Here is a 13,250-nt window from a genome sequence, read left to right as displayed (position 1 = left end):
GTTCACCTTTAAAATAAATAAATGCACTTTTTAAGCAGGTAATAAAAAAGGGCAGTCACAATTTTTTTTTTTTTTTAAACTTAAAAAAAAAGAAGCCTGAAAAGCATTGCACTAGTGATCAGCAGACTGCAGGACTCCTACAGACCTGTCAGTGTAATCTGTCATCGTACGGGCAGGCAGTTTTACACTGACAGGAAGAATCAATGAACTACCTAAGCGCTCAACAGTGCCGTGTTAGTTCATTGAGAGCTACAAGCCAACATCTGCAAAGGATATCGATATTTGAAGTTAATTTATTTACCAAACTCTGAATGAATGACATAGCTGTGTGGGTGGTGCCCCACATGGCCAAGCTCTTTTCAAAAAGTGACAGCTGGTACAGGGAACTTCTCCCCGTACTGCGATCACACAGAGGGCTCAGATCAGCGAGCCACTGGTAGGAGTGGGAACATGTTATACCCTAGAAAAATTGTGGAACATGTAACATGTTCCTGAAGGGGACGTGCTGGTTCACACTGATGCGGTGCGAATCTGAAGTGGTTTCACAGTGCGATTTCTGCTGTGAAAGGTGCAAATTGACTGATTTCTGAGGGGACTGGCATAGCAGGAGATTCAATTTGCACCACACCTGCACTAAAAACTTGCACAGGGCCCTTTTTTGTACCAGATCAAATTCGCACCGCATATATGTGAACAGCCTGTGTTGGAAAGAATGCTTTTGTAGATTACATATGAATTTATGCTTTTTGGATTGCATCCGATCCGCATAAAATTCGCATCAGTGTGAACAGGCACAAACTTATCCTTTAAACAATTAGCAAAAGCTGCTTTAAAATTGTTAGAAAGGCAAAAAACACATCATATTCTGTAAAATAACTTTCTTCTTGCCTTGTGCAACGTGTGAAAATTAAACCAAATTAGAAATACATTCTGTAATGTTCAGACTTATCAGAAAAGGGCAGGGACTGGTCAATGTAGTAATTAAAAATGTGATATGCACAAACTGTCACCTGTCTCAGCTTTACAGATGAGAGGGAATTAAGACAGAAGATCACTCTGCCCAAAACAGATCCTTTAATTTTTAGTTTAAAAAGCTATTAGTCTAAACTAATACAGTGTACTAATATTCACAACGATGGAACACTACAACTTGTTACAAGAAACACAGTCATTAATGTGAGCCATATTTATACCATATCCTACAGTAAAGTGTGCTAGGAATATTTAAGCGAAGCTGTATGACAGATACAAGAAAAAGGTGAAATCTACATAAAATGATGCTTAAGCCAACCTGTGCCGGTTTTTATTCTTGCGTTTCTTGTGACTGCTGTGGTGCCCTCCAGAGTTGGCTGATGATGCAGCTTTCTGAGGCTTGACACCTGACAGGGAACCATCTAGATCTTCTGTATCATCCTGACTAGGCTCATTCTCCTGATTCTGAAAGTCTGGAGAATTGTCGCTCTCTGTTCCACTGCCTGGCTCTCCTACAAAACCAGAGTAAGAACAAATAATGGTATGTTTATTTTGTTTCATATAGAATAGGAAGATTAGATCAGGGAAGATCACTGCCAGTTTGCAGTTGAATGTAGAAATTTAAAATTACAACTTACAGTATGAAAATTATCTGTGTGGTTTAAGAAGTCATAAAGAGTACTTACGTTTATCAATCATTTGGTCTTGTACACCAGCCAATGCACTTACAGCCTGAAAATCAAAATGTGACCTTTAGCATCAATTTCACAGTTCCTTTGTCTCCATATTAGAAGGGTTATCAAACCATTATATCAACAAAAGGAAGGGTTATATCCATTTTAAAATTATAGTCTTTAAAGTATAGGTAAACCTTCACCTTGTAAAACAACCCGTTCAGTTTAAAATGTGTGTGTATACATATAAATAAAAAAAAAAAAAAAAAAAAAAAATTAGTATTATAAATACCTTTTTCCCTTTTGTATAAGGGATCATAACCCCCTCTAAGTTCCTTATGCAGTTGAGAACAGTGAGCTGGGGAGCAGAAAGTGCAGTACACTGAACTTCCAAGTTAATGGCTGTGCAGGGGAGCAGGTGAGCAGAAATCTGATCTTTGGAGGAGGAGAGCAAGTCGAGTTCCCAGCACAGCTAGAGAACTGATCAACGCTGTGCTCTCATAATTAGGGTGGTCAGTTTTTAATAGAAAAGCCGAAGGACTGGCAATACAAAGAACAGGATACTTTTTCATACAAGTACATGGTATAGCAGATACTTGGAGACACTGCACATGGTGTGTATTGCTAGAGAGGGTTTTTTTTTTCTTGGGAGAGTGGATGTGATCAGCACAGGGCCAATCAGTACTGTCCAGACAGGAAGTCAGGGGTTCTGCATCCTCCTAGAGAAAACTCCTCCTACAAGCTTTAACCAGTGCTTTGCTGGACACTGGTAGAAGTCACAGAGATGCTGATGAGAAAAGGTATTTAGCAGTTTATGTTTACTAAAATAATTGCATTTCCATGTTCTGTGTACTGTGGGAGACCAGATATAGTGAATGCAGAGTCCTGGGTTTAGCAACACTTTAATGAAAAATAAACTTCTGTATATGAACTTCCTAGTGAAGCATATAAAAAGTGGTTGTAAACCTCAGACATGAAAAATGAACAAAGCACATCCCACTATAATGTGTACTTGCCTGAATCCAAAGCACCAAGTCGGTTACCTCTCCGATCTCTCCCTCCTCTGCATGACTCACTCCTAACAGATTAAAGGGTTTGTTCATCTTTATCAAAATACTGCCCATGCAGATAAGGGGTGCATGTGGATAAAATAAAACTTTGCAGCCTTGACCAAAGTTGAATAATGCTATTCCCATAGGTTTAAGCCATTTACATAGTACCTGGAGCCTGACTGGAATACTCCCAGGACGTTGCTAAGGACACTGCTAAGACACCTTGTGTTACTGTTGACTTCACCAAGACAGGAGCAAGCCCTCAAATGCGGAGCTCAAAAAGGTACTGCATAAGGGGAGAGAGAGAGCATGTGAGGGGGTTTGAATCAGAGAAAGTTCACTTCTGTGATGGTGGAGGTGAATAATAACAGCTGGGCTTCTCTTAGCAACGCCCTGGGGAGTTTTCTAATTAGGCTACATGATGCACGTAAATAGCCAATAGCAAGGGCATTATGCAACTTTGGTTAAAGTTACATACTTGATTTTATCTACAGGCACTCCTTATCTGCATAAGCAGTTTTTTTGGTAAAGGTGAACTATGCATTTAAACCAACACCTCAGCCTCCAGGGAGCAACCCACCCCCCTTCCAGCACACAGATTACTCAGCTACCCTCAGATCTTCTCTATATGTGAAGAGCGGTGTGTCACTTTGCTCCAAACAGCTCTCAGATTACACTCAGCTCTGTGCCCTAGCTCTGCAGTGTGTGTGTGGGCTTACAACCGCTCCCCGTGCACAATGGACTAAAAATTGGGACTGCAGCATTTAGTAAAACAATGGAATTGATTTACTAAAGGTAAATATACTGTGGAAGCTCTGAACTGAGGCGAAGCTCTGCTGATTCTTTCATCCAATCATGTGTAAGCAAAAATGTATTGTGTTTCCCTTTACATGTTCTACTCAGGGCTAGAGCAACTGCACTGATTTTGTGTTACAACAGAGTTCAATTGAGAAGCTGCTGAAATGAAAGTAGTGCATTTCTGCCATGTTTTTATTCCACCCAGCAACAAAAAAAAAAAAAAAAAGAAAAAAAGAAAAAAAAAAAAAGGGTGCCTGCAACATTTTCAAAATGCAGCCACAGGGAAATCACCAAGTGATTTCCCTGCGATTCCCACACCCACAAACACACTGTGGGGGTGCATTAAGAATGAATATCTCTACAGAACAGCGAATTTTTGGCTGCGGGTGGTTGTGAGTAATGCAGGTGCGATACCCGCAGCAGTGTGAACCTAACCTTAATCAATTCCAAAATTGCCAAAAACGGTTTTAAATACTCACAGCTGCAGAAGTTACTGAAGATTTACTAAAAAGTCTTTCTGCTTCTTTGAACTTTCGATTTCGTCTATCATTTTTACTGTTTGAGTTCCTAAAGGAAAAAAAAAAAAAAGAAAGACATTCAACTATGATGGATAAGTAAAGGATCATTTAGAAAACCCAGAATTTCTTCTGTGTACTAAATGCATGTGCATATTTATATGATGCAACCTTTTACAGCAAAAACACACAAACCAGTCTGACAGACCTACAGAAAAAAAAAAATTACTTTTGATTTGTTAAGTAACGGTCCCATCCTCTGATGATATTCCCATACATCTGGGTATCTTCCAGATAACTTCCTTCGAAAGCATAGATTTGGCGTTCTAGATTTGCCAAGGTCTCCTATAAGAAGGCAATTTAAAAAAGTAAATAAATAAAATTATATAAAGAATAGGCAGCACAAATTATCATCTATTTAACTCAATGGGATAAGACTCAGATCTAACAGTAAAAAACAGGAAATATTTAAAAACAACCAGTTCAAATATACTCCTCTTAAAACACACATCTTGAAGTACATTACAAATTTGAATGTGCCTTGTTCAGTCTAACAGCAATATATTTTCTCCCTTCTTTTCTTATAGTGGTAACATTCTTTAACAGCCTCCCGCCTGCAATATAGTACAAATGATGGGCACAAGGCGGTTCTCTCGTTTTGGGAGGACGTCATATGACATCCTCCCATTCTCACAGCGCATGCGCGGCTCCCGGAGCACGGTGAACGGCAGTGCACTGTGTCCCTCGGACACAGCGGATCACCGATCCACGGAAAGAGCCGAAGATGTTGGCTCGGTCATGTGATCATCTGTGTCCAATCACAGCTGATCACATGTAAACAGGGAAATTCCGGTTATCGGCATTTCTCTCCTCACGAGCTGTCACGCTGACAGCTCGAGAGGAGAGGAGAGCCGGTAATCACCATTCCTCGGAGGTGACATCTACACTGATCATCAGAGCACTGATGATCAGTGTAGCCCCAGCAGTGCCACCTGTCAGTATCCATCAGTGCCATGTGTCAGTGCTCATCCATGCCAGCTGCCAGTGCCCATCAGTGTCACATTTCAGTGCCTAACAGTGCACATCAATGCCACATATCAGTGCTCATCTGAGCTGCCTTTCAGTGTCACCCATCAATGCCAGCCAGTGCCACCTATCAGTACCGCCTATCAGTGCCAGTCAGCGCCACCTAACAATGCTGCCTATCAGTGCCAGTCAGTGCTGCCTATCAGTGCCACATATGAGTGCTGCCTTTCAGTGCCCATCAGTGATGTCTGTCAATACCCATCAGTGCCACCTATCAGTGCCAATCACTGCAGCCTCATTAGCGCACATCAGTGAAGGAGAAAAATCACTTATTTACAAAATTTTATAAACAAAAACTAAGAAAAAACTTTTTTTTTTTCAAAATTTTCAGTGGTTTTTGGTTTGTTTAAGAAAAAATAAAAAACCCAGAGGTGACTAAATACCACCAAAATAAAGCTCTGTCACAAAACAAATTATAAAAATTTCATATGGGTACAGTGTTGCATGACCGCGCAATTGTCAAAGTGTGACAGCGCTGAAAGCTGGAAATTGGCCTGGGCAGGAAGGGGATATAAGTGCCCTGTAGGCAAGTGGTTAAATTACTTAGAACGATCTTTTAAATTATCAATAGGTTTCAGTGAAGCTTTTCCCACAAGAACAATGGATACTGCCATCGCTGATAGAACTTCTACAAGAGCCACCATGCTCGCTCTGTTGCTTCAATACATTTGTAAACAAAAACAAGTATGCAAACAAGGGCCTCAGAATATGCTCTCAACTTTGCTGTTATGTATATTTGCTCCAAGACAATGATGTTGAACCTCTAGCACTCTCTTGGCAACCAGCATATTATTTGTATTTATTTATTTTTAGGAGGAGGTATTTCTATTAGAACAGGTTTACTTTGAGGCTATGCTCACAGGTAGGCTCTCCCAGTGCATAGTTCTGATATATATAAAAAGGAGATTGTAGTCAGATTACGACATGTATTTCCATTTTAACCACCTCCCGCCATATAGTCCAATGACAGGCGCAAGGTGGTTCTCTCGTCCTAGGAGGACGTCACATGACGTCCTCCCATTCTCACCGCGCATACGCGGCTCCGGGAGTGTGCAGCGTTCGGCGGTGCGCTGTGTTCCTCGGACACAGTGGATCACCGATCCACGGAAGGAGCCGAAGACGTCGGCTCGGTCATGTGATCAGCTGTGTCCAATCACAGCCGATCACATGTAAACAGGGAAATGCCGGTTATCGGCATTTCTCTCCTCTCGAGCTGTCCCGCTGACAGCTCGAGAGGAGAGCCAGTAATCGGCATTCCGCGGAGGGGACATCTACACTGATCATCAGAGCACTGGTGATCATATATTCCAAGGTGTGATTTTTCATTCACCATGGTGTTAACAAGCCTGTAAAGTGGACCTTGCTTGAATCTCAAATCCCTGCAATAAGGGCCTGTTCACACTACGTGCAGTAGGTCTGTGTTGCCTCCTACCTGGCCAGTTCACATCACCACGCTATGGTGGCATGTACTGAAAGGAAATACTGCAAGCAGTGCACACCTCACACCGTGCTGCAGCCAATAGAAATTACCAAATTGACACACTGTAAAAAAAATAAATAATAAATTAGTAGTGTAGTGTGCTGCTATCAGAGCATCAAAACCAACCTACGGCATGTCAGCCACCGCTGTGAACAGGCCTTTAACGTGGGTCTAAAGGCCGCCCCCCCAATCCTTACTGAGCCCTCTGATCCAAGGACATTCTTGACAGCCACTGCTGTCTGGAGACTTCCTCCTCATTGGCTGAGACAGCAATGGGAGCCCATTGGAAGTTAGAAAACATTTTTATATTATGCCTGGCTTCAGCAATGGAGATGGTGATGTCCTGAGAATGAGGAGAAACCCAAATATAGTGAAGAGACACAACCACGCTGTCCTGGAGCATTCTATTGCTGTATTTGGCATCCTCATTGTTCAGAGGATCACCCCAAAAGGAAAGATGTAAGTTCAGTAAAAGGTGACTTCATTATCCTCTCTCTCCACTTTGTCTAATCAGAGAACAAATTGTATGCATATAAAAAAAAAAAAATACAAGGTGCTCTACGAATGGTAGCAGTGCCTTCAAACAGCCCTCTGTGTTCCATAAAGGGGAGAACCCGAGCAGGGCTCAGAAGATCACAGCTATCACTGTAGTAGTCAGCAATGTCCAGCTTCACCAGCAGTATGAGATATGCATACTTACATTGTGCGCAATTCCTAGAGTTCAGAGAAAAAAAAAAATTGATAACCCCCCCCCCCCAAATAAAAATATATATATTTTTTTTAGGCCCCCTTTTCCCTAATTAACATAAAATGTGTGAATTAGATGCACCTGCGTAAGAAAACAATGACTGATGTGTACAACCTCATCTGGCCACGGTAGCTCAAGGGGGTTTTAAAACTGTAACCCTACTACCCATTTTTACCATCCAACCTAGCTACCTGTGTGAACAAGCCCTTAAAGCAGAACCCGGGCTCCAATTGCCCACCTGCAGGCCCAGCATAGTGGGTGCCACCAGGTAGAGGGGAGGAAGTAGAGCAGACACACATCCACTCCTTCCCTTCTTGTTGCTGACCAGAAACCGACACATGTGACTTCTGCATTCCCATGTTAGTGTTCTCGGCCAGTATGGCTGGGAAAGAACGTAAAGCACTGCGATCTCCACTGCATTTAATTCAGTGGAGCACAAGTGAGACATCCAGGGTCTTTTAGACTCCAGATGTCCCATTAACCACCAGACTACAGCCAAATGATGGCTACAGTGCGGTTGTCTTGTTCTGGGAGGGCGTTCTATGACGACCTCCAGAACCGCGCCTCCCGCACCCTGGGGCGTGCACCTGGTGAGGTCTGTGATCGCAGTTTCCGTCAGACACGGCTGATCACATGACAAGATAAAGGGCCAATCACAGCTCCCTTTTACCACGTGATCAGCTGTGTCTACTGACAACTGATCACAATGTAAATACATTTGCCAGTTATCGGCTGCTTTTTCCTTAAGCTGTCACAGCATGAGGAAATAGAAGAGCCAGTAATCAGCAAATGTATTTACATTGTGATCAGTTGCGTCAGTGGACACAGCTGATCACGTGGTAAAAGGGAGCTGTGATTGGCAGTTTATCACATCATGTGATCAGAGCTGCACATCAATGCCCATCAGTGCAGCCTTATGAGCGCACATCAGTGAAAGAGAAAAATAACCTGTGAGCAAAATTTTATAACAGAAACTAAGAAAAAAATGTTTTCATTTGTTTAGCGAAAAACAAAAATCCCCAGTGGTGATTAAATACCACCAAAAGAAATCTCTATATGTCTAAAAAAAAAATTTAAATTTCACGTGTACTGTATTGCATGACCGCACAATAGTCAAAGTGCAACAGCACTAAAAGCTGAAAACTGGCCTGGGCAGGAAGGGGGTGAAAGTGCCCGGTAGGCAAGTGGCTAAAGAGAGCCTGTTGCCAAAAAATTATCACATAGGAGACTTTTTGTGATGGGACCCATGACGTGTATAAAAAAAAAAAAAAGTAAATTTTTTTAAATTGTAAAAAAATTAAAAAATTTGAAGCCCCCCCACACATACACTCGGATGAATGTAAACGCACGTTAGGGGTGCCTACACATGAAAGCTTTGATTGCGATACACGTTACATATTGCCGCGCACGCTGGAGAGCAATATTTCTGATATAAAACTGATGTATAGGAGGTGGGGCTTTTAAAGCGTCTCCTATGGACAATATAAGGTGAAGTTTGGTGCCATTTCACAGGCACGCGCAAATTTAAGGTTTGACATGTTGGGCATCCATTTACTTGACACAACTTCGTCTTTTATAGTTCATTAAAAAAATGGGTAATTTATTTCATTTGTGAGCCCTGAAAATGACTTTAGTGTATTTTTTACTGAAATGTTGCGTTTCCTAGACCTTTGCGGTAATATTGTGTGACATAAAAAAATGGCAGCTGCCACTATTTTATTCTCTGGGGTGTCTGCTTTTTTTTGGGGGGGTTTACGCAATCTTCAGGCATAAAATTATTTTTTTTAAACGTGTGCAAAAAAATTGCAAAAAACGCCCTGGCAACGATAAGCTTATACTACTAGACATGTGGTTATTATTTCAGGTACTTATATAGCGCCGTCAATTTATGCAGCGCTTTACACGGATATATTGTACATTCACATCAGTCCCTAACCCTCAAGGGGTGTACAATCTAAGGTCCCTAACTCACATTCATACATACACATACTAGGGCCAATTTAGACAGGATCCAATGAACCTACCAGCATGTCTTTGGAGTGTGGGAGGAAACGGAAGCACCCGGAGGAAACCCACGCAGGCACAGGGAGAACATGCAAACTCCAGGCAGGTGGTGCTGTGGTTGGGATTTGAACCAACGACCCTAGTACTGCCAGGCAGAAGTGCTGACCATATAGCCACTGTGCTGCCCATGTGGTTGGTTTGTACTGTTCACAGATATGCAACCAGGACTTTTTATTCCACATTTTGCTTTGGAAAGGGTACATTTATGTTGGGAACATATGGGCTCTTAGATTGTAAGCTCCACGGATCAGGGCCCTCCTATACCTCTTGTATTGAACTGTATTGTTGCTGTATTGTCTCCCATGATATTGTAAAGCACTCAGCAAACTGTTGGCACTATATAAATCCTGTATAATAATAATATAATGGCCTAAGGTCATTTTCTTAGGCCAAGGGCTCTTCCTATACTTCCCATAGGGACACTCTGCCTGGACAGATCATCTGGGATCACAGAAAGACAGGTGCACTTGCTGCACAAAGTACTAAGCCTTTTTTTAACCTTTCACCATGGAGAGCCATATCACACAAAATATACTGCTGAAACCAAAGCATACATTGTATACCATAGGTTTGAACACACTGCGTACTAAAACACCATATTTTCTCTCAGCCTGTCCCCACCCCCTGTATTTCTCTTTCCCGCCACCATCACCGCCCTCTTTCCATTCAACGATAAGGCTGAACCTACGTCAAAAGCGTACACTACGCCATTCTACTACAAACGCTGCGCAACGCCAATGGCGCAGCCCATTACAGACCACACCATTCTACGTACGCTACGTAGCAATGCCGAGATTCACGTAACCCAGCAGCGAAAACGAAGGTAACGCGAGAGGAAGAGGTGCCGTTTATATAATGCGAAGGAAATGTAAACGGACCGCTAAGCCGGTTTAAGCGGATTGATCCGTCCAGCATTCGGTATTAGTAAGGAAAGTCACTTTACCGCTAGCTCCTGTTTCCGTTTCACTAGCTCGGCCAGTTCCCGGCGGGTATCTGGAATCTGAGGCGTTGTGGCCTTGTTATGCATCGCCATGATGGAGTGTGGAGAAGGAGGGAGGGGCTCTGAGGAGTATATAAACCTGCCCACTTCCACTCCTTTGCACGGTGTACGGCGGCTGACTACTAGGCGGGATGGATTCGGTTCAGCATTCCCCTCAGCTAATGAGCAGAAGTCACCACATGGACGTTTGCAGCAAATGTTTCAGAATAAAGAAGGTCTTGAGTGTTTGTGCAGATATGCATAGTCCTGGCTGCCTCTACTTGGAGGGACTGTCCCTGTTTCCAAACTCTGTCCTGTTTTCTCCTCAGCTGGCTTTTTCTAAACGTCTAAAAAAAATGCATCATTTAAAGGCTTACTAATGCAGGCCATAGACAGTTTGTTTATTGGCCGCAAAACGAAAAATCGGTTGTTCTGTTGCCACCAATGATTGCGAAAATCGTCTGTTTTTCGCAAATTTTTCAGCATGAGCGATAAAAGAGGAGGAACTGCAAAAATTGACCAATGACATTGCCCCACTAGGTGCGAAAATCGGCCAATAAATGAACCGTCTATGGCCTGCATAAGGCTCCATTCGCTCTTATGCGACTTTAAAATTATACGGTTTTCATTGCGGCTTTACAGCACAGTTTGATGCAACTTTTGAGGAGTGCGACTTTGACCAAAGATGATTGTTCTGTACAAAGTTGCACACAAGTTGCCTGTGTAACATTCAGGAATGATGTTCATGCGACTTTGGATGGTTTATATTGAAGTCTGTGGCCCTCAAGTCACATGATAATCAGATCAAAGTAGTGCAGAAACGGGCGGACTGACAAATCATGGGGCCCCCGGGCAATAGGGGATCATGGAGCCCCTGTGTCCTTGCCCAAACTCAAAAAAGCCTTTGATAAAGGTACCAGGGGCATCTCATTTTCCCCCTACTGACCTCGGGCAGTGCCCGAGTTTCCAAATGGTCAGTCCGCCCCTGTGCAGGAACTACTTTCAAGTCCCTGCAACTTAAAAGTCGCACAGATATGAATGATACTCATTGGGAAATATAGGGTGTGACTTGTCATGTGACTTTGGACCCCAAAGTCGCATGACAAGTTGCACAAGTGTGTATGAGCTCTAAACCCATGACCCTGCATTCACTATATCCGGCCTCCCACAGAACATGGAAATGCAAGTATTTTAGTAAATATAAACTGCTAAATACCTTTTCTTATCAGCAGTATACAGCAATCTTGTGACTTCTATCAGTGCCCAGCAGAGCAATGGTTAAAGCTTGTAGGAAGAATTTTCAATCTCCGTTGACTGTCTTACGAGGCTGCATAACCTCTGACCGTTTGGACAGTGCTGATTGGCCTTGTGCTGATCACGTGTACCCTCCCAAAGAAAAAAAAAACATCATACACACTAAACTGAACATGGGCAGAGTGACTCCTAGGGCTCTGTACTATTAACAGATGGATTGGGGACAGTGAAAGAAGGTGAGGATCGGAGAAGACAGGATCAAACATCCTTTTTACACACTGCAGAGAATTGACCCCTTAGGTTCTACAGCAGGGGCGGCCTGACTATTTGGAAACTTGGGCACTGCCCGAGGTCAGTAGGGGGCCCCATGAGATGCCCCTGGTACCTTTTTCATAGGCTTTTTTGAGTTTGGGCAAGGACACGGCCCCATGATCCCCTATTGCCCAGGGGTCCCATGAGTTGTCAGTCCGCCCCTGTTCCACAGTGAGTATAACAAACATGCTTTACTGCATATACAGACTGATTTTACTGTTGTGGGTTTAGTAACACACAGTCACCAAGAAAACAATTGGTAACACATTACGCCAGCAAGGATTGAAATCCTGCAGTGCTTGCAAGGTCCATCTGCTCAAGAAAGCACATGTCCAGGCCCATCTGAAGTTTGCCACTGAACATCTGAATGATGAAGAGGAGGACTGGTTGAAAGTGTTGTGGTCTGATGAGACCAAAATCAAGCTCTTTGGCATCAACTCAACTCGCTGTGTTTGGAGGAGGAGGAATGCTGCCTATGACCCCAAGAACACCATCCCAACTGTCAAACGTGGTGGAAACATTCTGCTTTGGGGGTGTTTTTTCTGCTAAGGGGACAGGACAACTGCACCAAAATCAAGCTCTTTGGCATCAACTCAACTCACTGTGTTTGGAGGAGGAGGAATGCTGCCTATGACCCCAAGGACACCATCCCAACTGTCAAACGTGGTGGAAACATTCTGCTTTGGGGGACAGGACACCTGCACCGCAAAAAAGTGACGATGGACAGGGCAATGTATCATCAAATCTTGGGTGAGAACCTTCTTCCCTTAGCAGGGCATTGAAAATGGGTCGTGGATGGGTGTTCCAGCATGACAATGACCCAAAACACACGGCCAAGGCAACAAAGGAGTGGCTCAAGAAGAAGCACATTAAGGTCCTAGAGTGGCCTAGCCAGTCTCCAGACCTTAATCCGATTGAAAATCTGTGGAGGGAGCTGAAAGTTCGAGTTGCCAAACAGCCACCAAACCTTAAAGCGGAGCTCCACCCAAAAGGGGAAGTTCCGCTTTAAGGACTGCTCCCCCACTCCCCATTAAGGATTGGCACCTTTGGGGGGTAGGTACCCAAATTTGACAGGTACCCGCTTCCGGTCTGATCACGTAGGCAATTGGAAGCAGAAGGTGTCCTCCCTCCCTGTAGTCTTTTGGGACACGCTTTTCAGATGGCTTGATCCACTGATGTGACTCTCCATGTTTCTGATGGGGTGGAGACCTTGACTGGCCCTTGTAGGGCGAACTTTTTGTATGTTTTTTGTAGGTTGCGGGTTTAGTCTTACAGTTTGACATATTCTTCCGTACAACACTGGTCCGTGCTGGTGG

The 13,250-nt window shown here is 43.4% G+C and overlaps 1 protein-coding gene across 2 annotated transcripts in view; it reads right to left on the bottom strand.

Annotated features, from left to right (window-relative positions):
- The window catches only part of MEAF6 (MYST/Esa1 associated factor 6), a 32,248-nt gene extending 21,777 nt beyond the window's left edge, over positions 1-10,471 (bottom strand). For both annotated transcript variants that reach the window (XM_089688805.1, XM_089688806.1), the window contains exons 1-5: positions 10,333-10,471; positions 4,241-4,356; positions 3,976-4,063; positions 1,659-1,704; positions 1,292-1,484 (exon numbers count right to left, since the gene is read on the bottom strand). In XM_089688805.1, the coding sequence (XP_089544931.1) occupies positions 1,292-1,484; positions 1,659-1,704; positions 3,976-4,063; positions 4,241-4,356; positions 10,333-10,422 (533 nt within the window). In that variant the 5' untranslated portion in view covers positions 10,423-10,471. The remainder of the gene's footprint in view (positions 1-1,291; positions 1,485-1,658; positions 1,705-3,975; positions 4,064-4,240; positions 4,357-10,332) is intronic.
- Between the last annotated feature and the right edge of the window lie 2,779 nt (positions 10,472-13,250).

This window comes from Staurois parvus, unplaced genomic scaffold (genome assembly GCF_062004578.1).
Source record: "Staurois parvus isolate SC_StPar_1 unplaced genomic scaffold, SC_StPar_1.0 ptg000454l, whole genome shotgun sequence".
NCBI classification, from domain to species: Eukaryota; Metazoa; Chordata; class Amphibia; order Anura; family Ranidae; genus Staurois; species Staurois parvus.
This window is presented reverse-complemented; position numbering and strand designations above follow the sequence as displayed.